The sequence below is a fragment of the Lissotriton vulgaris genome, chromosome 3_1, assembly GCF_964263255.1.
Source record: "Lissotriton vulgaris chromosome 3_1, aLisVul1.2, whole genome shotgun sequence".
Classification (NCBI taxonomy): Eukaryota; Metazoa; Chordata; class Amphibia; order Caudata; family Salamandridae; genus Lissotriton; species Lissotriton vulgaris.
Genome location: NC_141689.1, coordinates 1,970,492,986 through 1,970,518,944, shown reverse-complemented (window position 1 = coordinate 1,970,518,944; position 25,959 = coordinate 1,970,492,986). Strand labels below are relative to the sequence as shown.

Genomic DNA, 25,959 nt, shown 5'->3' with positions numbered 1-25,959 from the left:
GACGGTCGCCACAAACATGGCGGGCATGCCCATCCTACGCATCACATCAAGAAAAAAGGGCCACTCCAGAGTGTCAAAGGCCTTTTCGGTGTCCAAAAAGACCGCTGCTGCCGGGATGGTTGGGTCAATTCTGTGCAGGACCGAGAAGACCGTGCGAAGGTTCAGGGATGTCGACCGCTGAGGGACGAAGCCAGATTGAACCGGTGAAATAATAGAGTTCACCAGTAGCGCAAGTCGCATTGCAAGCACCTTGGCAAGGATTTTATAGTCCAGGTTCAATAGTGACAGCGGGCGATAGGAGCTGCAGACCGTCGGGTCGCGGCCAGTTTTGGGAAGCAGGACAATAACCGCCTCACGGAGCGTAGGGGGGAGAATACCGCACTCCAAAGCCTCGGCGTAGACCTCGACCAAAATAGGAACCAACTCCTCCTTGTATGTTTGATAAAAATCGGCCGTGAAGCATTCCAGGCCAAGCGCCGAGGACCCTTTCAGCGAGTCTATCGCCTCTGCGATCAGCTCGGGAGTGATGGGGTGTGCCAAGAAGTCTTGCATGTACTTCTCCAAGAAGACCATAGCTATTTCGTTAATATAAGGGCCGGGGTCACGGTTTTCCTCTGTTAGGGCAGACTTATAAAGGTGCTTATAGTAAGACAAAAAATCGTTGCAAATGTCAGGAGTGTTGAAGTGAGGAGTGCCATCCGCAGCGACAATTTGCGAGATATACGCCGCCTGCCGGGGGGCGCAGTAATTGAGCCAGTAACCTTCCCGGCCTGTCCCCCTCGCCGTATTGGCGCGCCGAATGGTACTTGCCCAAATACTTCAGTTCCCTGTCCGCAGTGTCTCTGAACTCCAAAAGGAGCTCGATACGTTTTGCGTCGTTGACCGGGGAGGGGTCAGTTAGGATCCGGGATTCAACAGCCAACAGGTCAGCCTCCAGGCGGGAAAGGGTAGCCCGGAGCTCGCGCAGCGCTCCCACATGTTTAGTAATACAGACCCCCTGATGGTAGCTTTGAAACCCTCCCACAGTGTAGCCCATGCGGTCACAGAGCCAGTGTTGAGTTCGAAATAGTCCTCTATCGCCGGGCGGATCTCCTCAGTGAATATTGGATCCACCAGAGCACGCCCAGGAAACCTCCACTGCCGCTCATATCCACCCAACCTGGGAATCGCCAGCGCCAGAACCACCGGAGAGTGGTCAGAGATGGTGCGTGGTAACGTGCGCAAATCGGTAACCCAACCTGCCAAGCCAGGAGACAGGAGCCAGTAGTCAATCCTGGGGCTCGTGTTGTGATAGCCAGAGTGGTGCGTGAAGGACGGGGAGGCAGTGTGGCGCATAGCCTCTACGTCTTGGAGTGAGAAGTGGGAACAAATATCAGCCATCGCAGCGCGGGACATTGGTTTGCGGTCAGGGGAGGGGGATGTGCTGTCTCTGCCGGGGTTCATCTGTAAGTTAAAGTCGCCCCCCATTGCCAGTAGGTCAACATCTGCGTGTAGTAGAGATAAGAGGAGCTCCTCGAGGCAGGCCGGGGAGTCAACATTGGGACCATAGACCCCTACAATGGAGATCTTGTAACCAAACAGCAGCCCATGAAGAATCACATATCGTCCCTCCCCATCCACTTTGCTACTAGTCAGGATAAAAGGTATTCGTTTGTGTATCAAAACTGCCACCCCGAGCATATCTACTGTAACATGAAAACACTCTGTGGGCGCCCCAACTTCGTGCAAAGTGATGTGTGTCTGAATGAACCATGTGCGTCTCCTGTAAAATGAGGACATCAACTTTATGTCTAACTGCATATTGCAAAACCTGCTTCCGTTTCCGGGTGGAATTCAAGCCTCGGACATTCCATGTCATCGATGTTAGGCTAGAAGGGCCAGTCTGCAAACCTACCCGGGCCATAGAGTCAGATCTAGAATCGTGGGCAAGAAGTGGTCATCGAGCAAACCAGTGCCATGCGTCTCGCAATCAGGGTAAAAGAAAAAAGGGAAAAAACACAAAGAATACAAACATCCCCTCCCCCACCCACCACCCAGCCTCCTAACACCCCGTGAGAGGCAGAACCCCCCAAATTGCAAATTTGAAAAGCAGAACAGCAAGTGCCATGTAGGAACAGTACACAAAAATGGTTGCATAGCGCAATCCAGGAAACCCAATAAGAAGCAACAAAACATATCAGCCCGCGCTTGGGGGGGAGGCAACGCTAGCCCCCGAGCGGGCAGTCCAACGGAACTATGAGTATGTCAGGAATGGATAGGGATGAAAGGAATGCTAGTCACCCCTGCAAGAAAAGAGAATGGACCAAAACTGGGACGGAGTGTACATTCAGCCCTGTCCAGCATCAGTAAACAAGTCAGCGCTGGCCTGCGTGTCTGGCTGTGGGGGAGAAGTGGATCTGGAGCCAGGGGCCGAACCAGGCCCTTGCTTGTACGTGTGGCAGAAGTCCTGAACCTCAGCTGGAGAGTCAAAAACACGATACCGGCCATTGATGTCCACTTTCAACCGAGCTGGGTAGAGCATACTGTATTTCAGGCCCAGGTTTCGAAGAGCTGCCTTGACGCTGGTGTATTTCCTCCGAGCCTCCTGAACCATGACCGTATAGTCCGGAAAAAAGGACAGCTTGCTCCCTTGCCATCTCACCTCGCCCATCTCTCGCGCCGCCCGAAGCGCAGCGTCGCGGTCCCTGAAGTTCATGATTCTGGCAATGATGGGTCGGGTAGCTGTCCCGAACGTGGCCTAGGCCCCAATGACCTGTGAGCTCTCTCCACAACAAAACCAGCCGTGAACGTGTTTTTACCAAACAGTTCGATGAGGAGATTTTCCACAAAGGTGTCGAACCGGCCAGTGGCAGTAGTCTCCGCCACGCCAAGGATCCTGATGTTGTTTCGCCGGCCACGCGCTTCCAAATCCTCATTCTTAATGGCGACATCTTTAAGAATTTTTTCCACCCTCTCAAGTCTCTTTCCGGTTTTGGAGAACTCATCTTCAAGGTCAGATATTCTAGACTCCGCCAGGTCCAGACGCCGATCGTGGGCTTGTACAGTGGAGTTGATGGCGGAAGTCTTTGTTCCAGACTGTCGAACTGTGTGTCGAGGGCTTTGAAGCCTGCACGCATCTCCCCCATCATGGTGGCCATCATGGACGCCGCATCGCCAGTGTCCTGTGTTACTGGAGCCCCTGTAGCAGTGCCCGGAGGGGGGTCGGCAGCAGGGAGGGTCTTGTCGAAGTTGAGAGTCCTCTGGGCCGGATCCTTTTTCCCCATCGTGGAGGACGCGTGGCGGGGCCGCAGTCTCTGCGACAGCGGTGGTGAGCAGGGATCAATGGTAAAAGCAGGCCGATCAGTAGACCTCCAAAGACCGGCCACGTGGGTAGGACAGCAGGCAAACGTTCAGGCCGCAGTCAGGTAGCAGGGATGGTGGTGACCAGGAAGCTCAAAATGGCGCCGCGAGGTGCAGAAGTAGGCCACCCATCCGTGGCGCAGCCAGCAGAAGCCTCGTGGTGGCGATGGAAGGTGGCGCGTTGTTCGGGCACACGGCGGGGCCGCTGTTCGTTACCAGGGAGCGCTCCCTGGCCGACTAGCAGGCCCGCGCTCAGCTCCCCCCCCGACCTCCGAACGCGCCCGCGACACCGCCCACCAAGTCCGCACGAGTCCGAAATCCAATCCCAGGCTCCCGCTCCCGAACGGGCCAAGGCCGCAGCCCCACCCGCGAGCCCGGAAAAACCAGGGAAAAGACGGAACCGAGCGGCCAGGGGGGAACAGCGCGCGAGAGCGCAGAGGCAGGAGCCTAAAGGAGCGGCGCCGCGACCGCAGTCCGCCGAGTCGCACTCACCCGGCTCTCCAGCGCAGCAGGGAAGATGGCGCTGAGGTCCGGAGGCCTCAGATCCCCTCCGCCGTGGCCGTCGCGGCCAGCCGCTCCCGCGGCTCAGGAACCTCTCTATGGCTGCCCCGGACCATCAGTAGGCTGGACACGGCATTTAGTGTCAGCAGGGGCGCGGTTCACATCCCTTTTTCGTCCGAAGTGGGCGCCCGCCCGTAGGAGCTTCCCAGCGGTGCGGCCATTACGGTTGCCGCCGCGGCCACGCCCCCGGATAGTTGCATATTTATTTCGGTGCCCCACTATCCTTTTCCAAAGCCTCAGGCACTGTCTTTGGCTGAAACACAGGCCAGTACTTTAGTAAATTTGTCTGGTTTGTCTTGTTTTTTCCTGGGGGTAACAAATGGATAAACTCTTGTCTTTTTCATACACCCCCTCAATTGCCTTAGTTCTTATCGGCTTCAGGCTTCTCTGATTTCCGGACATATTGCTGGCAATATAATAACATAGGCAGGAAGCTAGTAAGTACATGAATATAGGTCAAAACAGTCGAGCAGCAATTAGAAGTGCAACTAGGGAGAAAGAGCGCAGAGTGCACCGTATACAGCACAGCAGCAGGCACAAGGTACAGGAAACTCAAAAACCTAATAATACTGAAAGCATTACGAAATGAACCAGGCTTACCATGCCCCTCCGGCATTCCTAGTACAGCAAGATCAGCTGCTCAGTTCGGCTTATTCCGAGCAGACAGAAGAGAACAGAACACAACCACCCGGTCACACCAGCTGCACCACCACAGTCTTATAGTGCTGACCACAGCCTCGCCAATCATGGATTTCGGGTGCGGAGGAACTAAGGAAGGCGGATAAGAAACAGCTTGTGGCAGTAGGAGTGGCGAGGCGGCATACCAATACAGGCAGTTAGGCAGGTGGACAGGCGGACAGGCAAGTAGGTAGGAGTAGGCGAAGCAAACCGCCATGAGGGAGTCACCGAAAGGAACCGCTGGGGGAGCGCAGACAGGCACATCACACCACTGGCGACCCAGCTGTTTCTGCCCTGAACTGCGCAGCCGCGGTGTCAAAGGTCTAGTTCCCTGTGTAAATTCTTAGCTCTGTAGGAAAAAGTTACAGAACCAGTGGTTGGTCATGTGTCGTGCTAGACTTACTGCTGTTTGTGTCCCGCTAGCCTTAATACTGCTTCTGCGCACAGCCAAAACTAGCAAATGTACTCAAAAGAGCAAATTAACAAAACGTATTGGTTACCTTTGTGAATCGGGCCCTAAATGTCTAACCCTGTGGGTGTGCAGGTCACACTGTTTTTATGTAGAAACATACTTTTTCTGCGCAACAGAGCTTTTTTCTCTGACGTGTTACTGTGTTTTTTGAACTGCAGGCAGTCAGGAGAGACTGATGAATCTAAAACCACAGTTTTCCAGTTCCCCCTGGAAGCTGTAATATATAACATTGCAGCCTACATGTCACATCAGCATCTTCGGTGTTTGTACTCTGTCGACTTTTCATGGCCTTACACGAAGGGTAATTAAGCCTATTAAGTGCAACCAACTTTACCTTATGTTTATAAGATGATAGGACACACAGTGACTCTGAATTACTGGGTGGTCAAAATGCACTGAGTTTTAATACCAGCACAAATCAGTCCATAGGAAGCAAAAGCACAGCCTGACCACTTGGGAAAGGCAACACTGCTACAGTTATTAACTGCGGGAGTGTATACCTTGTTCTCCAGCGTCCAGTTACAGTATTTATCTGTGGCTTCTGACATACTTTACTATTATTTTCCTTGGTACACAATGAAGGGGGCTATAACTATCACACATTATCGGGTACTTCAGTGCCGTGCCGAGTCTGAACTGCATCTAGCAGATGCCACGAAATGTGTAGGCACCTGTAAATGCTGCACAGCGCTATATATGTGAGTGTGCGTGTGCAATCTCTATGACACAGGGATGTGAGCATCTTTTTTGTGCGCATATATTTATTTTTGACATTTGTCTGTTTTAGTCTAAAGTAGCAAATTTCAAGCGTAATGCCCTCCAATGCCCATATATATTGATGGGTTGTATGGGCATGGTGTTGGATAATGTTTTCAATAAGATGTGTTTATGGGTGAGTTTTGAACACTATATCTGGACTTTGTTGTTTTTGTGATCTTCACTTGTACATACATTCCTCACGTGCGTATATGAGTGTGAGTATCCAGAAAGAAATTTGAAATAGGTCCTTTTAAATTTTACAACTACTGAACCTAACATACCTCATCGTGGATTTGATCCTTTCCACTAAACACTGCTATCATTTTCGAAGTCAAGATCCGTCCTTTGAAAGCATCTGTAATCGTGAAATAAAGGGTCTACTTTGAATAAACTCTGCATTTATGAATATGTAATATTCGTGGATTGTTCCTGAATAGATAAAGCTAGGCCTCTTTTTAGCTAACCTGAATGCATGCTCTCTATGGTGTAGAGATATGTTCCTTTTGATTTGGAATTTTAAAATATTCAATATCATCTCTTCTACAGCTGAACATGACGTTTCATTTGTTTATTGTGGCCCTTGCCGGAGCTGGTGCAGCTGTTATTGCCATGGTAAGCTGTTGAATCTTATTACAAAATCATGCAGCATAAGACACATTGAATACATGTAATGCATGTAACTATTATTTGGTGGTAATAATATAGAAAGTCCCACACTTTGTTCAGATTTCATAAGGATAGTTTGTTATGATATATGTAAAAGTGCCATTAGCTTATTTCATTGCAAATATTTCTCAAAAATAAAATCTGAGTTCAAAATATATAATACAATTATGCAAGGTAGCAAGTAAAAATATATATATGGGATAACATACTCCCTGCTGTACTTTATCAGGATACCTAACGTCACCTAGGAGTTCCTTGACCATATAGAGGAACGAGACAGATGTCAGAGTTCCTTTATAAAGTGATGGAACTCTGATAGAGTTTTTTATTCCTTATATTCCATGCTCAAAACATCATACTACTTACAAACTGCATACATTCTTGGTGTTATGCTCCTACCTATGAAACAGGAAACAAAGTATGTTTGCATACATGAAGAATAACATTCGAATATGTAGTTCAAAATTAAATACACCAAAACATAATTTATTGGAAAAAGATATTATAATCACTTTAATGGAAGTCAGAATAAAAAAGTACTGTAGCTCAGAATGTGTAAAAAATGCAGAGTGATTCTGTCTTTCCTGTAATAACCTATATTAACATGCAAAAAATAAACATGTTGCTATGATTATGTCCATTCTGCTGATCAGTGTTTATTTTAAGCTGAAGCGGCAATTGTGCAGTGTTTGTTTTAAACTGCTGCTGTAATAATGTTCTGCGACCTGACTTGCGATGACAGAAGGCATTCTGAAGTCACAACTCAACTATAATAACTTATTACAGTTGGACGGCTACAGCATTGCTTTATTATAGGTGACTAGAGATGTCACAAGTTGCTAGTAGAAAAGGAATTAGAGACGGGATTACATACAGGGATAACAGGCTCTTTATATATGGATAAAGTACTCCCTTATCGTACATTATAAGGATATTGCAAATCAATGAGGAGTTCTATGATCATATAAAGGAATTAGGCTGTAGGATGAGTTCCAGCATGAGGTCAAGAGACTCTGAGGTGGCTTGCAATATACTATATATATATCAACGTAAGGCAGCAGGTATTCTTTTTCTCATAGTACATAATAACACCACAATCCTTCCTACATACTACTTAAATCATTTGTGTCTTGTTCTACGAAAGTAATGGTAAGGTTGGAGACATGAAACATAAAAGCTGAATCTGTATTGTAAAACTAAACACGTATTAATTTGTTACCAAGTGATATTAGAATCAGTTTAATGTAAGTCAGATTAAAATGTGTTGTAACACAGAATGTGTAGAAGAATGCAGAGGGATTCTATTCTTCCCCTAATGACCGATAGCAGACAAAAAAATAAGCATGTTGATATACTACCACCTTTATGCTGATCATTGTTTATTTTGAAAAAAAACAGACAAGAAGAATGAAAAGTCAGTTCTTGTGTCCTTTGTTTAAAATAATGCTCCTTTCACCTTTGCTGCTGGCTGGAAGCCAGATGCATCTTTCACCTTGGTTACTGACTGGAAGCATTTTAATGTAACATCTCAGCTGCAATATGTTATCACAGTTGACCAGCTATGTCACATACTTATTTCAGGTGAATAGAAATGTCATAGATTGACTGTACTAAGGAAATTGTGGACAAGATTTATTATGGGAGTGTGTCGCTTCCATATAGTGTAGCTGAATTCAGGCTTTGTTTGCAGAACCTTCTAATTATTTATGTCTATGCATATATATGCAAGTATAATTTTACATTTAATAATTGGACGCCGATCATATGTCTCTAAAAAGTTGTCCTATTATCGTCTATATGTTACATTGTGTCACCTATAAATTGAACATGATTGTTGGAACTAGCACTTTCTGGTTGGCTGGTGAGAGGCCCTAGCCAGGCAGAACCTACCACTCCCGTTAGGGGGTGGGTGAGTACACTCATTGTATGACCTGCGCTCACCCTTGGGTAACTTGGCACTGAGCAGTCAGACTTATCACAGAGCACAGAACTCACTCACAATACATACCCTGAGCATCATAAAATAGACTTTGCACGTGATGTATGTAAATAATTTTTGTATTCAGCACACACAATAATCAATGCAACATGAACCTATTGTAGTTCTGGGTATAAATCGTACTTGTAAATATTACTAGCAGTACGAAGCCCAACTTATTGACATGACACCAGTAGTATGCACACTTGGGACAGATCCTATTCTACCACCCCAGCACTCTTAGGTGGTGCAGCACGTTGTCAACCCTAGGCTCATCATAGCAATTCTTCTGATTAAATACCACACAGTTATAGGGTGCACCCCAGCTCACCTCAATATCCGAAATATCTACATACAAACAATTCTAACACTTTTTAGAAGCACCGTGGGCCGAAGTCACAAGGGTAAAACTAATGTCAAACATAGTATTCTTCTGGCAAGAAATCAACATGCCGCTGGCCACTGTCTTTATTCAAAGGCGGTCTGCAGATGGTCACTCCAACACTTACACACGCATTCAGCACAGATAAGAGGTGCAACAGATATCAGGCATTCCGTATGGAACGCGTACGCACACATACACACACAGCACCAAAATGTGGTGCAACTGATACCCAGCAGGTCAAGTGATAGCACACTGCAGACCCTGCAACCCAAGCCTCCCTCCATCCTATAGCTCACCCCAACTACCCTACACCCTTAGATTGGAGATAAGCAGCCCTCCTCCCGGATACTAGGCCACATGCGGGCAAAGTCACACTTAGTCAGGGTCCCAGAGAAGTAGATGGGGGTAGGTAGAAAGACTAATTAGGAAGCAGTTGTCAAATGGCGGTTTGGCAGCCACTCAGGAAGTTCACCAACAGGATGCAGAGCAGCAGCGGGTAAGGGCAATAGTAAGTCACTCAAAAAGTTTCCACAAGGGCATTCCAGCACCAGTCTAGTTCTGCAAACTAATCACAAGGTTCTAATCATGTAGTTTCTTGACCCGCTTCTGATCGCTCTTGAAACTGTTCCTTGAGAAAGCCTGGCGCAGAGACCCAACTACAGACAACATAACCACCCTCAAGCTCGCCACCTGAAAACATCACCAGCTGATCCACACCACTAAGAAAACCACAATCAAAGAACTCCCTCCCCATCCACCTCTGCCTGACCCAAGACCACCTCTCCTTCAGGAAGCAAATCAAGACCTGGCTGTTCGAGCAGTAGCGGACCCCCCTCCCCCAAGCGCCTTGAGACCCTCCGGGTGAGTAGCGCGCTATAACATTTTTTATTGATTGATTGATTGATCGATTGATTGATTCTCAGTACCCCGACCAGAGCAGGGAAATACTTCCTGGCAACACAATGGTATCAGGCGCTGGGTGAGGAGACAGCAGTTGGTCTGCCACACTGAGGGCCGCCAAGGGAACAATTGATGAATGGGGAATGATGCATGGGAGCCTCTCAGAAGAAAAAGGCACCCTGTCAGGTACACGTTGATCAGAGTCGCACTCAGGCAATCCAGGCACAACATCTGGTGTGGAGGGATGCGAGTCGCAACCGACTATTCCGGCTTCCCAGAATGAAGAATCGCACTCTCCGTACCTTCCTGGAAAGTAAGCACAATGCCTGGTGTGTGTTGATACCGATCACACCAGATGGTTTTGGTCACACACAATAAAGAGTTTCAAATTTCATACCTCCCTGGAAATGAGGCACAATGTCCGGTGCGTGTTGATGTGGATTGCACTAGAAAATTCTAGTCAAGCACAATGAAGTTTTGGAAAGTCCATACCTCCCTGAAAATTAGGCAAACCACCTGGTGCACGTTGATACTGGTCGCACAATGCAATTTAAGTCCCACACACAGGTGCACTTTTAGGAATGCCACATGATGTACAATAAGGAAATACTACGGTTATGCCCCCAGCTCTGAGGGTCGCAACCTGTGATTCGGGAACCGCATGCAATAAGTATTAATTCAGCGTATGGCATGGGAGAGATGCAGCAGGAATGACAAAGCGGGCCACGCTGGATCCCGCAATCTGTGAATCCGCTCACCACCAAAAAGACGCTTACGTGTTTTGAGGTCCCCTTGATGCAGGGGACCACACGCCATATATGCAGGCAAGATTTCGGGGGCTCACACAAGGCAATCTTGGCTCCAGGCACAATTCTTAGATCCACGTCACGCCACGCTACCCGTTGGAATCCAGCATATTAAGAGGGTACCCTTCTCCAGGTATCACAAGTAGGCCATGGGGGTCCCTTGTAGGATGTGCCTGAGACCTTCAAAAGAACAGTAGGCACGCCAACAAGCATGGGGAGAGCACACTTTAGGGTGCCACACAGCAGCAGGAAGTCAGGCCCGGTCAGCCACAATTCAGGACGGGTGCACGGTCCCTTTCAATAGGAGTAATCCTCCGTGTGCACAATAGATTCCACTGGCAGTGTGCACCACACAGTCCCGGGTTCTCTGGTCCCACGTCTCCACAAGTGTATCCTTACTCTGCTTAAGTATGTCTTCAGTAGTTATCCCTTAGTGTGCCTTTGAAGTGAGGGTGTTTCAGCGGGTATCTCTTTGAATCATGGATGTTTCCCCTAAATTTCAGTCCTGTTTGCTATAAGGCCGCCAAATGCAGATCGTAATCTTTAGTTGGGCCATGATCTGGCTCCCAGAGGCCAAGTGTCAAAACTTCTTCCTCCAGTCTATCCAACCAAGATCCTCAAATGGCAGAGGTCAGTCGTTCCAGTGCCATGCCCAATGTTTTATAGTTGTCACTTGGGAATGCTCAGATGTGCCCCCCCAGCCTCAAGTGTGGACTGGAGTCAAGTTAAAAGGCACCCAAAGAGTTTTAGAGCAGAGAAATTCCCACTTTCTAGAAGTGTCATTTCTAAGATCATAATGACAAAACCACCTTTACCACAGGAAAAGGTTTGTGATTGTGAATCCAATGATAGGAAACATGTTGAGGCTGCTCAACTGCAATCCACTTTTGCAACCTGAAGTATATTCAACCATTTCTCCATCTTAGACTACGGGAAAAGCAAATCTCATAGGCAGTGAAAACACGCATGGGTATTGCTCCCTACCTGGGCAGGGGACATACATGCGTACTTACTCAGCCTTTCACCTACCACTCACTTCATCCCATAAGACATGCTCTAAATGGTAGGGAAAGGTCCTTTCAGGATATGCTACTGATTTAGAAAGGCCAGTTTGAGCATAAGGGCAATGCGCACACACAGTTCTGCAATGACATACTGGACACATGTCTAAGAACACCATAGGTGCAAGTGCGCACACCGGCCAGCAATGGCAGGCTGGACATTTGCTAGGCACATCATTGGTGCAAGCATGCACACTGGCCTGCATTGGCAGGCTTGTGACCTTTTTTACAAACATCAGGTAAGCATCACTTACTAACATGTGTAGGAACGGTGCGCACACCTTCACATTGCATTTACAGAGAAAAAGTGCCCTGGGCCCTAAAGTCACAATAAGAGAATCAGCAAAACCCATAAGGTGTCCCATGGGAAGAGCCGACCCCTTAGGTAATGAAAACCCACATGGGGGTTCTTCACTACACACACAGAGAACACCCATGTGTACGTACCTGGCTGCTCACCTACCCCGAACTTCACCCCTCAGGACTTACCCTAGGGGCACTCTGCTGGTAGTGAAAGGACCCCTTAGAGTTGGCTAATAAGAGGGAAAAGTCATGCCATCCTGAGCATGATACATGTTTGAAAGGCTATTCAGTGGGTGGGACAATCAGTGCTGATTCCCACTACTAGCAAGTGAAGTACCCACACTGGGTATGTAGTGTACCTTTTAACAGGGCACTCACATGTACAAAACCTAATCCAATAAAGTTAGCACCCCTTCTGGCATGTGTAGGAAGGGCCTGCGCACTTTCCCGCTGCAGTACAGTGGGAAAGTGCTGATAGTACCAAAGCCATGAAAAGAGAGTCTGCAAAAATCAGGAGAACAAAAAGCAAAATGTTTTAGGGAAACCCTCCAAGGAAGGGCCAGATCCAACAATTATGTATTGCTCAAATATAATACGTTATTACAGTTCTGTTATGATGCCATAATGCCTTGGTGGGCGGAGTTATTACTCCTGTTTAAACAGTGGAAATGAGAACTAAGGGCCTCTTGTATCCCATTCTGGTCCAAGAGGAAATGCATTGATATATAATGGCCTATATTCCCACACTCCTTTTTTTTGGTATAATTTTATTTTATTAGAAAGAAATTGAAATACAAGGCAATAAAACAATACAGTCAGACATGTGTTCAAGGAGGAAGGAAACTGCAGTACAATACAAAACAGACATCATTAATTCCAGGGGGGGTGTGAGTGAGGAAACAAGGTCTATGTTCATAAAGGCTAAACCAAACTTGGAATGCCGGGTCAGGGGGAAAGCGGAACCTCTGCGGTTTCAACGAATGGAGGCGTGCATATATTTCCACGGAAGGAGTTCCACTGGCTCCAAATTTTATTCCATTTTCTGGGTTTACCCCGTGCCACATACACCATCTTCTCTCTGAACATACACCAGTCCATATTCTCCTTCCATGCCAAGACCGTGGGCGGCCGCTGGGAACCCCACAGCTGTGCAATGTCTCTTTTAGCAATCATATTACCGAGGGTCGCCCACTGCGTTTGTGCAACATCATAGTCATTCGGTTCCCAGACATTCAACAGACACCGCCTCGCATCAGGTAACAATGCCACCCCCCTGACTCTTTCCATCACTGCATGCACACAACTCCTGAACGCCGCCCCCTCGGGCACTCCCATGTTATATGGAGGAAGGTTCCAACCAGTCCACAACCACGCTTACATAACCCATCCACTGAATAATGCATATGAATCAGGCGCGGGCCAGTGACATATATCCGATGTAGAATTTTAAGTTGAACGAGTCGGAGGCGGGCCTGAATGGTGACCTCCTTCGGCGAGGATAGGGCTGACTGCCAATCCTCATCGTCCAACTCCAAACCGTCTTTGGTCCAGACCTCTCTGAGCTGTGCCAACAGATCCGTGCGATCATTAATTAATTTCTTATATATCAAGAATATAGTGCTGCCTGGCACGTGGCCGTCAAGCACCCTATCTTCCCATGGGGAGGATTCGGGGATGTCAAGACCCTTGGGAAAAACCGAATTCAACGCGTGGGTATTCTTTGCATAGCGGAAGAATTCTCTATCACTCAGCTCATACTCTACCTTCAGTGTATCGAAAGTCTTGAATTTACCCTTGACCCATAAATAACTCACCCTACTAATACCAATCATATCCCACTTTTCAAATCCTTTTATTTTCCACAGGTAACCCAGTCTCTCAGACACATAAAGCGGAGTAGCACGGGTCAGTCTATCCTTCCATCAATTGCCGCATTTGCATCATGCCATACTCGAACTGCTATCTTAGTCGGTCCCGGCAGTTCCCTCCACTCTGCCTTGGAATAAAGAGCTCTGTTATAATCTCCACCCGGCAACAGATGCTTATCCATCTCAAATGCGGGATTGGGAGTTGGTCCATACATTCCATGATTAATCGCTCCCAACTGAGAGGCCCAATAATATCGCTTGATATCCGGAAGTGCGATACCTCCGTCATACCAAGGAAGCGTGAGTTTGGCGAGGGCGATACGCGAGCATCCATTCCAGATCAATCATCTCTGCAAACTCTCCACTTCACGAAAATGACTGGCGGGAATAATATCAAACGTATTCTGGAGCGCATATAGAAAACGCGGTAAGGACATCATTTTAAAAAGAGCTGCGGGCCCAAGTGGTGAGAGTGGTAGCCTGAGCCAACCCACAACGTCCGATTTTAACCTCTGAAGAGCAGGGAGCAAATTTCGGTTATATCGAGCCACCAGATCCAAAGATATAAAAATGCCCAAGTACTTAATATGCCCAAGTACTTAAATCCCGACAGTGACACTTGGATAGGACAACGACGCAGGGGGGGTATCACCTGAAATCACATACACACAGGACTTGGTCCAATTGATCACAAGGCCGGAATTCCTTCGAACGAGGTGAGCACATCAAACAACACATTCAACGACTTACGAGGGGATGTGAGGTACAACAAAATGTCACCAGCATAGAGCGATATGCGATCCTCGAAGTCCGGGGTCCATCGAATACCCTTCATTGAGGGCTCCCATCGCAGCCAGGCAGCCAGGGGCTCCAAGGCAAGGGTGAAAAGCAGCAGAGACAATGGACAGCCCTGCCGTGTACCCCTCCCGAGAACAAAGGGCTTAGACACTCGGCCATTCACTACCACCTGTGCCATTGGCTTTTCATACAAAAGTTTCACCCAACCAATGAAACCAGGACGGAATCCAAATTTCGCAAGCGCAGCCCAGAGGTACGGCCATTCCACCGTATCGAAGGCCATCATGGCATCCAGAGAAACTAGAATGGAGGGTTCATGCAATGACGCCGTCCTCGCAAGGACCCCGTGCAAGCGCCTCAGATTGAGTGCTGTATTGCGGTGTGGAATGAATCCGGACTGATCTGGATGCACCAAGTCACTAATTACTTTTATCAAACGGTTTGCTACCAACTTAGCGAGAATCTTTGGTTCAGCGTTTAAAAGCGAAATGGGCCTATAGGATGCACAGCGATCACGCGGTTTCCCCTCCTTATGAATCACCACAATGGTAGCGAGGCGCTGATCCCGAGGAAGGGAGCCGAGGTCCGCGACTCTAAAAACGTATTACGGAGATACAGCGCCATTTTGTCAGGACGTAACTTATAGAGTTCGATGGGCAGGCCATTAGGGCCCATAGCTTTGCCCGAGTGCAGAGAGCGAATAGCGAGGGCCACCTCGTCATCTGAAAATACTGCGTCCATTGAGTCCCTATCCAAGTCCGATAGGCAAGGCAATGTGATATCAAGTAGTAATAGGTGGTGTAGCAGGGTTTCCGTTCTCCCATAGAACTGTGCATAGAGATCTAGAACCTCAGTGAGTTAGGATGATCCAAAACTCATCTCAGTATCAGAAATCCCCTTACCTAGCTAGCTACAGTGTCTCATGGATCATTATGAAAGGATCAATGTCTTAGACAAACCAGAACATGATCTTTAGAATACCTCAGGAATCGTGGAACACATGAACACTCTTTCGTTATATAATCATTTCAAACCAAAACTGAGAGTCAAAGAACACACATGCAAGTTTGAAATATTTATTATTCAATGCAAGGTTCTCAAACGCAGTATCTTGTATAATACCAAAATGCATATTATAAAAATCAGAGTTATCAGCATAGTCACTAATCCATAGTAAGCAAAAGGTGATATCATGTTACAATTCAAAATCTATAGAAACCTGTATCACCTATATTTTGCGCACCCTATTTAGCATATTATATTATATCTAAGAAGGTCTCATTCGGGTTTTAGCAGGGCGGACCCATACCTCTAAATGTCAGTAGGAGTACATCACATCAACAGCTACCAGCTCTCTTCATGCGCAGCACCAAGTGTGTTGATTCATTCCCTGTAACTCTATCTTAAACCTGCGTAGAGCCCAATGTTGGCATCAACATTATTAGTGTTATGTCTAATGTGTTGCGAGGATCAGGCCTCCCAGCAACCTTGTGTTAGGTTATTCTTAGAGTGTGCAGCTCTCAGTGTGCAGACAGTTGTACCAAGTGTACCAAGCAAAACTGATAGCATAGTAATAACATATTATTCTCAAATAAATCACATCACCGCTTCTAGGGTGAAAGCGACAACAACAAGTAGGTGTCGTGTGCAAAACTGAAGCCGAAGGAAAAATGGCTGTTAGACATGTAATACACTCATGCTAACTTAACGCAATATATGTAACGAAGTATCCATAAGACACCCCCCCAATGATCCGAGCACCGTCAAATATAAGGGAAAGGCAATACTAAATCAAATACATAAAATGAAAGCCAAGTTCAATAATTTTGAGCTAAAATAAGCTAAAAAAATATGTATGAATGAATATGTATGAATGCCTACAGTGGCCTCAAAAATAAAAAAATAAAAACTTTCGAGATCAAAAGTTATCCGCCAGGTCTCCAAAATATGAAATGTAGGACCAGGTCGCATCAATTCAAATGTCTGTAAGAAAAAACAAGGCACTTATCCGATATCCAAAGTCATGTGCCATATCAATGTCATTCTCTGCGACATCTCATGATTGAACTCTCCATCATCCGAACACAGTTCATCCCTCCAATTCAGCAAGGGGAAAGTCATATTCCATAACAAAGCAATCCTCCCAGTCATCTCACGATTGGAAAGTATATGCAAAGTAAGCTGCAACAGCCTCCAGTATGAAATCACTGCCATCATCCGAAAATAGTTCAGCAATCCAATTCAGCAATGGGAAAGAACATACGTGCTCCTCCAGCATCGGATCCTCCTGTAACGTCAGAGGACAACTCAGTGGGTTCACCAGAACGCTGTGTGTCAGAAAGGCATGCGCCGCTGCAGAGATCTCCCATTGACCCAGTACTCCATTTATCGCTGCCAAGGCCATAACTCTTTCGCCAGAACAAATCAACTCGTGAGCCACTACGGGGCGCATTAGCTGATCAAAATCGACGTCAGGAGCGGTCTTCAAGCATAAACACAAATCAATGGCCCAATCGAACTCGCAGCTCAGGCAATGAAACACAGGTTGGACACACGTGAAGTCAGTGAACCGAAATGATAATCTATAAGCCGTGCTCAATGCTGCAAGCGGCAATGTTCCATAGTAATTAAGCATCCGATTACGACACAGTGTCAGGAGGCGTTGAACGGCTTCTTGCGCAGGATGGGCATCCATGTTTTATAAAGAAAAACAATAACAAAATGCCCGCAGCCACAGCCAGTAAAACAGGTAGTCCACCAAACAAACTTGAAAAAATAGAATGGAAAAAAGTGGGAATGATACCAAAAATTTTCTCAAATGTAGTCACGAGGCCACTGCTAACCAATTTAAAAAAATGTGCGAGCCCAGTCGTGGAAGATGCATTAAAGATCTGGTGCACCAGCTCACAGAAATGAAACGGCAAGTCAGTATTTAAAAGTGCCTGCACCTCTGTGCGTGTGTTAGCTATGTGAAGGACATAATTTTCCCGGGCCGAACTCAGGGTCACTTGTTTTTGAGACAAAAGGGCCCTTATTCTGCTTAAACCATTGAACTTCGCTTTCAAGGTTGGTATTCGTGGCCAGATGGAGACATCTGAAGACCCATGCGTGGGTGGGTATAAAACGTTTTTGCAACACACCACACACTCTGATACAGTTACCACATAAGCTACACCAATTAATAACCCACAACATACCTCGTTGTTTAAAAGCAAATAACTACCATTTGTCAATAATGTAAATGTGGGAACTACTGCTGGAACTGGCGTGCCTTTTAAAACACATGCTAAATTTGGCCGGTCCAGATTACAAGAACCGTGTAACTGGATGTGTCTGCATATTAATGAATGGTCAGGTGACTGTGTGCATTCCTCACCATTAAGATTTACTTCTTTTCCATCCTTCAGACATCTGTATGTGTATGGTAATGACCACGCCTCATGGAGGAATGCATTGCCTAGTGGTTCATATCGTCCTATAGTAATATACCGCATACAATTAGTAAATTTGTATAAAGGAAATGGTAATGTAATTAATCCATGAATAAGCCATGTAGCAGTAGTGGTTTCAGCAGCAGAGAAAGGTAAGGATTCTAGCCTCTCAATATGTAACATAGAAAATGATGCATCACGCATTGAAAGCAGGCGTTGCTTTTCAGTCAAATTAAAAGGGGCAAAAAGGGATGAAACATTCAATGAGCTCCAGGGAACTCGACCAGATTTAATTGTCTGTAGGGTCCATGCAAACTGCATTACAGAGCGTAATTGATTCTGACCATGGTATAACGTGGACACTTCATCATGCACAATATCAACAACAGAAGAAACAATATTATCCAACGTGTAAATTCTGGAAGAAAGCATGTTAATACTGTTATCGACCACCGCAAGCACTTTTTCCAAATTTGCTTGATCAATAGCTCTCAGGCGTTTAGCTGCCTCAATCTGTGAAAATTTCCAAATTTCATTGTACACAGCATAAATCCAGCGTTTAGACCTACCCTTAGCCGGGCCTTTTATAAAATCATTCAGCTCTATATTCTCATTCAACTGGGACAGATGCAGTTTAACTGCAGCCAAAGTGGAATGTTGTAACCAGTTCTGACACAATTTGTCCACTGAATAAGTAGTAACAGTGTGATCTGTTTCAAAACGGGGATCTGGCCTGATTTGTGTAAAACCTTCAGACAAACCCAAAAAACGACGTTGGCAAGAATCAGAGCTTCTTTGCCACAAAAGCCACCCCTCCGGATCAAAACTGGTAATATTAAAGGAGGAATTGTGCAATAGGGCTTGTACCTCACTTATGGACAATGTAGTGAAATTATTCCAACCTGAATATTCTTCCAAATCAGGGATAGTCGGTGCATTTAATTTTTTAGATGTAGCCAATCAAAAGCAGGTTGTTTGGGAAATGGTAGAATTTAAAAACAACATGTGATTCGGGATGAGACATGCACGATGCAAAGCCTCAGTGCCTTGTACCTGCCAATCTTTGGTACCCCAAACCGATTTAGGGTCAATAACCTCCTTCCATAACTCATAGCCATCTATAGCTAACCTGTCTAGAAAGGACTTCGAATACAGCAATTTTGTATCGGTAAGTCTAACTTTGGACATGAATTTCTGTGTCACTTTAAAATAAAACGACTCAGGATTCGATTGATTAAAGTCTGTAAAATAAGAGTATTTTCCCAGAAATGTACTAGAGCTCCCTTGTAAAGGAGCAGGGCAATGTTCCCACTGTGTGTAATTCACAGGAACCCTCCTGGAACTTGTTTTATGTAAGAAATGATTTCCATAATGTTGAAAGCAAAACAAATCACCATAATTGACAGAATCTAAGTACAAATCCTCAGCATCAAAGGCCGCATAATATTTCAAATCAGAGAACAATGCTTCTACGGCCTGAAGATCCCAATCATCAGAACGAATATTTTGTTTAATCACATCCCCCATGTTTACTCTAAGCACATTCGGAACATTAATAACTTCTGTGGGGCCATAAATTTGAAACCTAACCGCATCCCACACAATCCCATCAAGGACAGGCCAAGCAGTAATTTCTACTGTATTTAAGTCTCGTTTTAGTCTGTGTGCTGAATGTGAGGAGGAAAGAGGGGCCAATGTTCCATTAAGGTACCGAATTCCTGTTCTTTCTTTGACATAATGGCCATCGATCAGGCGGAAAAAATAAAACACAAAACCAATTGACATAAAAAGATAAAATGAAAATAGTATCAGCCAAACATATGTCCAAGGTGGAATTAAAAAATGTTTTTTAAATAACGTGGTATATTTTGCAATAGTCGATGGTTTCTTTGAAAGTTCCGAATCAGAGTTAAAAGAGAATCTGGACTGGTTAGCCAAACGAGCTTGTAAATCAGGCATTGATAAATCAGCAGGATATGCATAGGTCAGCTCATCAATGTTAGTAACAGGAATAGTATTTAATAAAGGACTGGATATAGCAGGCATCTCGAGGGACACCTCCTGTTCTGCACCAGATGTAATAGCCAGCACAGAGTGCCTCACCATGGAAGGACAGGATACAGCCGGTGTCATGCTATGAAGAATCGGCCACCCTGTGTGCCTTGACATTGTCAATAGAAATAAATCTGTTCTCCTTACGACCTGTAAGTGGTGGTAATATGACTGTTCTTGTGCCCTTCACTCCAAGAACTCGAACCGGAGCTCGATATGAGGGACCAAACTCTTTCTTGTTATCGATCTTCTCACGAACCAGTTCTCCAACTTGGGGTAGCCAGCCAACTACCGGGATCTGCAACGCATCATCCGACGTGGAGGGCAAGTGTTCCTTAGCAAGACTGTCTCTGGTCTTTTGTAGATCCTGTAAAACATTGCAATGTTCATCTACGTCAAAGGCCGCGGCCTGGGCCTGGCAGTCTAGACCATCGAGGTCAGGGACGTACATCTTGATACCAAAGAGCATTTCGTATGGGGTCCGCCCACCCAGAGACCTTCTAGGGAGATTATTAAGCGCACGCTGCACGCCATAGAGGTGGGCCAGCCAGTTTCTGCCAGTGCCTATAACTCGAGCTGTCAAAGATTGCTTTAAGTCACGGTTCATTCGTTCAACTACACTATTGCCCTCAGGCTTGTAGGGACTCGAAAACTTGACTTGGACCCCCAACGAAACCATAGCATCCTTGTACACCTTAGAGGCGAAAGCCGGACCCTGGTCCGAATGGAAAGTACCACAGGCAAAAATTCCCACAAAGACTCGCAAATCCTTGATGACAGTTCGTGAATCAGCTCTCCGATGTGGCCAGACCCACACAAAGCGTGTGCATGAGTCAACTGCTACTAAGATGTATTTATACGCAGTATCAGAAGAAAAATGACCGCAGTGATCCAAATAAACGCAACCAAGCGGTTTATTAGAGATGTACAACTGTGTCTGAGGCGGACGCGCAGCAGTAGAAGGCTTAATCTGCTGGCAAATGTCACACAGAAGGACATAATCGAGCGTCTGTTTGTACAGTCCCCGCCACCAGAACCTTTGTTGTAGCTGAGTAACAGTGGCTGAGACACCCGCATGCGCAGACGCCACACCTTCATGAGCCGCTGTAATCAGAGAAGCCCTGCGATCCGAGTTGGGAACTAGACGTTCGCCAACTCCAGGAATTTTCACATAAGGAACCTTATCGGGACTTAAGTGGTATGTGTACTTCGAAGGGAACCCCGCAGGATATTTACCTCCCTTCTCCGTGGCAGCAACAGCCGCCAAGATGTCATCATCTATTTTGCTTTTGGAACTTGTGACTGCTGCAACTAAGTATTTTGATACCGCAGACTTCGCTGCCTCATCAGCAAGCGAATTTCCAACAGCGTGGACCCCCACGCGCTGATGGCCGAGAGTATGAATCACAAACACGAGCGGCAGCTTCTCTTTAAGTTCCGCCACTCGGACCCAGATCATTTTATGTTTTATTGTGCTACCTTTGGAATCACGAAAATCATTCTGAATTCTCATTGTAAGACTGGACACAGTAGTAAGAATCACTTACGATTAAAGTCGTCACACTAGGATCAGCGTACTCCAATGCGAGCATCAGAGCACGAAGCTCTGCTAATTGTGCGGTGCAGTCTCCTAGTGTTTGCATGTGCACGACACTGGACTTGAACTCATCGTTCACCATGGCACCGACCACAATGGCGCATGCGGAAACGTAGGCATGTTTAGAGCCATGCGCAACCTGCGCCGAACCATCAGTGTAAATGATACAATGGAAATCCTCCAACGGCCGCATCGCTAAAGGAGCAGGATGAACAAATTCATACTGTAAATACTCCTGCGACCGCAAAGCGGCATCAAAAATAAACGTGACATCCTGGGATGTCAAGGATGTAGCCCACTGAATCCACCGAGGGTGCAAAGCTTTAGAATTTTGTATTTGGTACACTGGCTTTCGTGACTGCCTCCAAGGCAGGACACGGGGTAACAACCAACATGCGTTTTCCTTGTGACAGGGCACGTTCCTTAAGAATTGCCATCTGTACAGCCGTTAAAACTTTCTCCACAGTTGAAAAACGCAGTTCAGCCAAAGTGTACAAGTGTGACTTATAAGCAATAGGTACTGTATCCCCTTCATTAAAAGTCAGGTACGTGAAACCCACCGCCCCAGGGATAATTCTTATCACTAGGTTGGTCTGGTTATCACGAGTCTGTAAGTAGTCAGATGCGAGCAAATCCGCCTGCAGTGACTGCAGAATCGCCGAATGCTCAGGCAGCCAGCATGATTTGGAAAAAGATGGTTGTATCAAAGCATACAAAGGCTTGATACGCTGGGCATATTCCGGAATGTAAGTCCTCCCGAAATTTAAAAAACCCAGTAAAGACTGTAATTTTTTCAGCGTTTTCGGAGAGCGCAACTGCGCGCACTTCTCCAGGAAGTGAGGAGCCAACCCCTTTCCTTCGTGGTTAAGTTCATAACCCAGAAACAACACTTTGTACTCCGCAATGTGTGATTTTGCAAAGTTAAACTTGTAACCCATGTCTGCAAAGTTACAAATTATGCTGTTTACTCGACACAGATGCTCCCAAAGTTCGTCGTCTGTGAGATAAATGTCATCCACATAAGAACAAGCAACTGGATCGAAGCTCTCCAAAAGAGAGACTATGCGGGCGGAAAATACTCCAGGACTATTCTTATAGCCCATTGGGAGTCGTTTAAACATTTTTTGTACACCGCCGCACGTAAAACTGGTCCATTGGGAACCTGGACCATCTAATCTGTGTGCATAAAAACCATTGGAAATGTCAAGCGTGGTTTTGAACCGCTTATGCTCAAGACTATTCACTAGGGCAGAGCCGTGAGTATTCTGTACTGCACAGTTACGGCAATGCGAGTTCAAATGCCGATAATCCAAAACCAGACGATATGAGCCGTCTGGCTTGTTCACAGTAAAAAGGGGGTTATTCATTGGTGACACACACGTTTCAATTACACCTTGATATTCCAATTGTTCAAGGATAGCCGCGACAGAAGCTTTAGCTTCACGCCGTATGGGATACTGAGGTTGTGGCTGCGGCTGAGACCGTAAAGGAATCTCATGGCTAGGGGAACATTTATCCCAGCCACACTGATTTCGGTACACAGCCGGCGCAAGCGCCAGAGCCCACTCTTCTGCAAAATGCAGCGCTTCCACTCTCGATACAGTGTGCGCGAAACTGGGGAGGATCACCTCCTCCCCTCGCGGAGCTGCGAGAACAAAAGGTGGGGGCCAGTCAGCCTCCGAAAGTAAAATGTCATACGTAGACGAAAGATTTTCCCAAAATACCCCTTTTACAGTTCGCTGCATGTCACCTTCTATCAACAGGACAATTTCAAAAAGACGTTCAGGGGGAGCAACATGTGTATCAGCCGTTTCAATCACAACATAAGTGTCAGTCGCTGTCACCTTCAACAGTGGACGGAGGGCCTCTCTCACTATGGTAATCTCCGCCGCGCTGTCCAGCAAGGTCAGAGCCCACGTCAGGTTCCGAAGCCGCGTTCTCACTATCTGGGGCATATCGATGCGCCGTTAAGGCTGCGACCTTCTTCTTGGCAAACTGCGGTCTCTTGGGCGTAGAGTCGTCCCGCTGTTCTCCTTCACCTCACGGGCGGGGCTGACCACGTCCTTGCTGGCCACCCCTGCCCCTGCCGCCCCCTCCACCACCGGTTGACGGAGCCGATGAGTCCTGAAAGGAACGAGGAGAGCGTTGGTCAGAAGCCTGAAATCTCTCAGGCGATTTAATCGTCGCGCGATCGCGCAAATCATAAACTCGATCCGACTGCGCAGGCAGCGAAGGCGCAGGACTAGAAACCTGTGTCTGCTGTTGTTGTTGTTGCTGCTTACCCTGATTCTGCTTTTTCGGCCAATTTTGTTTTTTGGACTTGGGTTGTCCACCCGTTTCCGAAGACTGTCCCTGGGGCTGTTTCTTCTCCTTTTCAGAAAAAGCCTTTACACCCTTAGAAGTGCGGCCAACCATTTTATAAGCCGCCACAATAATCCTTGCTAACTGACGGGGTTTATCGGCATCGGGAACTAACGCCAGAGCATTGGCCACCTGAAAGTTCACTGCATCTCCCTTGACATTCGCAAGGATTAGTTCGCAAACCACATCAAAGGAGCCACTCAGGCGCATACCCAATTCAACCGCCGACTCTGGTCCGTGATCATCTTGAACACGTTTAAGGACCGCAGACAGGTTGGACACAGTCGGGGTGCCATAGCACCTCGAATAAACCGCTGCGAAAGTCTTACCCCATGTTTCACAGTCAACAAGTTCAGGGGCTAAATCTTTCGGTAAACTGAGCGTAAGAATCCGGTGTTTTTCACCAGGAGTCGTATTAGGAAACACAGCCTCCAGCTGGTCGAATTTCTCGGCAAGCCAGAAAGGAAAATCATCCTTATCCTGGGGCTTCTTGCCCATAACGGAATTCACCATGACAGGACTGATTTTCAAACCAGCCTGTTCCGCTCGAAGCTGCGCACCCGCAGGGGCTGCGCCATGAACATTACGACCAATGTAATGAACAAGCGCCCTAATCACTTCAACCGCGACTTCATGAAGACGCCGCAGGTCGCCCACATTACAAGTGGCGCGATTAGGATGAGGAGTAAATCCACCCAAAGCGGGCCAACTTGTGCCCGGAATGGACAAAGGACCTAACCTCGGAGTGGTCAAAGAATGGGGTAGGGCGCCACCAAACCAAACTCCGTGCTGCCAAACATCTATAGGTACTTCCAGTGCCCTGTACGGAGCATAAGCCACCGGTACAGCCGAGGCAGTGTATGAATGGAACACACCAGAATTAGCGTCCACTGCCGGAAATGTCACCCATGAATAAAACAATTCGTACGGGTACGCATGTTCCGCACTCACCACTAGAACCACAGCTAAGCCATCCACAGGGACATTATATGCCCGGAAGTGGTCACGAACCGCAATGCGGCTATGCTGCGGGATGTCCACGGCCATGTTAGCACAGGAAGAGAAAAAGACAAAGAACACTTTGTAGCACAACTGGGTAGTAAGTCAAAGAAACCGTTTGAGAAGAATTCAAGCTTGAAAAGACCTATTTTAAAAATAGGTAGGTTTTTCCGACACCACCGTTTTCCGGAAACGGGAATGAAGGTGTTAAGGTTTGAATGATATACTACTCGAGTGTCATGATATAAGGCCAACAACGTACGGGCGCCATGTAGCAGGGTTTCCGTTCTCCCACAGAACTGTGCATAGAGATCTAGAACCTCAGTGAGTTAGGATGATCCAAAACTCATCTCAGTATCAGAAATCCCCTTACCTAGCTAGCTACAGTGTCTCATGGATCATTATGAAATGATCAATGTTTAGACAAACCAGAACATGATCTTTAGAATACCTCAGGAATCGTGGAACACATGAACACTCTTTCGTTATATAATCATTTCAAACCAAAACTGAGAGTCAAAGAACACACATGCAAGTTTGAAATATTTATTATTCAATGCAAGGTTCTCAAACGCAGTATCTTGTATAATACCAAAATGCATATTATAAAAATCAGAGTTATCAGCATAGTCACTAATCCATAGTAAGCAAAAGGTGATATCATGTTACAATGCAAAATCTATAGAAACCTGTATGACCTATATTTTGCGCACCCTATTTAGCATATTATATTATATCTAAGAAGGTCTCATTTGGGTTTTAGCAGGGCGGACCCATACCTCTAAATGTCAGTAGGAGTAGATCACATCAACAGCTACCAGCTCTCTTCATGCGCAGCACCAAGTGTGTTGATTCATTCCCTGTAACTCTATCTTAAACCCGCGTAGAGCCCAATGTTGGCATCAACATTATTAGTGTTATGTCTAATGTGGTGCGAGGATCAGG

General features: G+C 46.4%; 1 protein-coding gene across 2 annotated transcripts in view; it reads left to right on the top strand.

Annotated features, from left to right (window-relative positions):
* The window catches only part of GPM6A (glycoprotein M6A), a 595,184-nt gene that overhangs the window by 512,108 nt on the left and 57,117 nt on the right, over positions 1 to 25,959 (top strand). For both annotated transcript variants that reach the window (XM_086962450.1, XM_086962449.1), the window contains exon 6: positions 6,356 to 6,421. In XM_086962450.1, the coding sequence (XP_086818576.1) occupies positions 6,356 to 6,421 (66 nt within the window). The remainder of the gene's footprint in view (positions 1 to 6,355; positions 6,422 to 25,959) is intronic.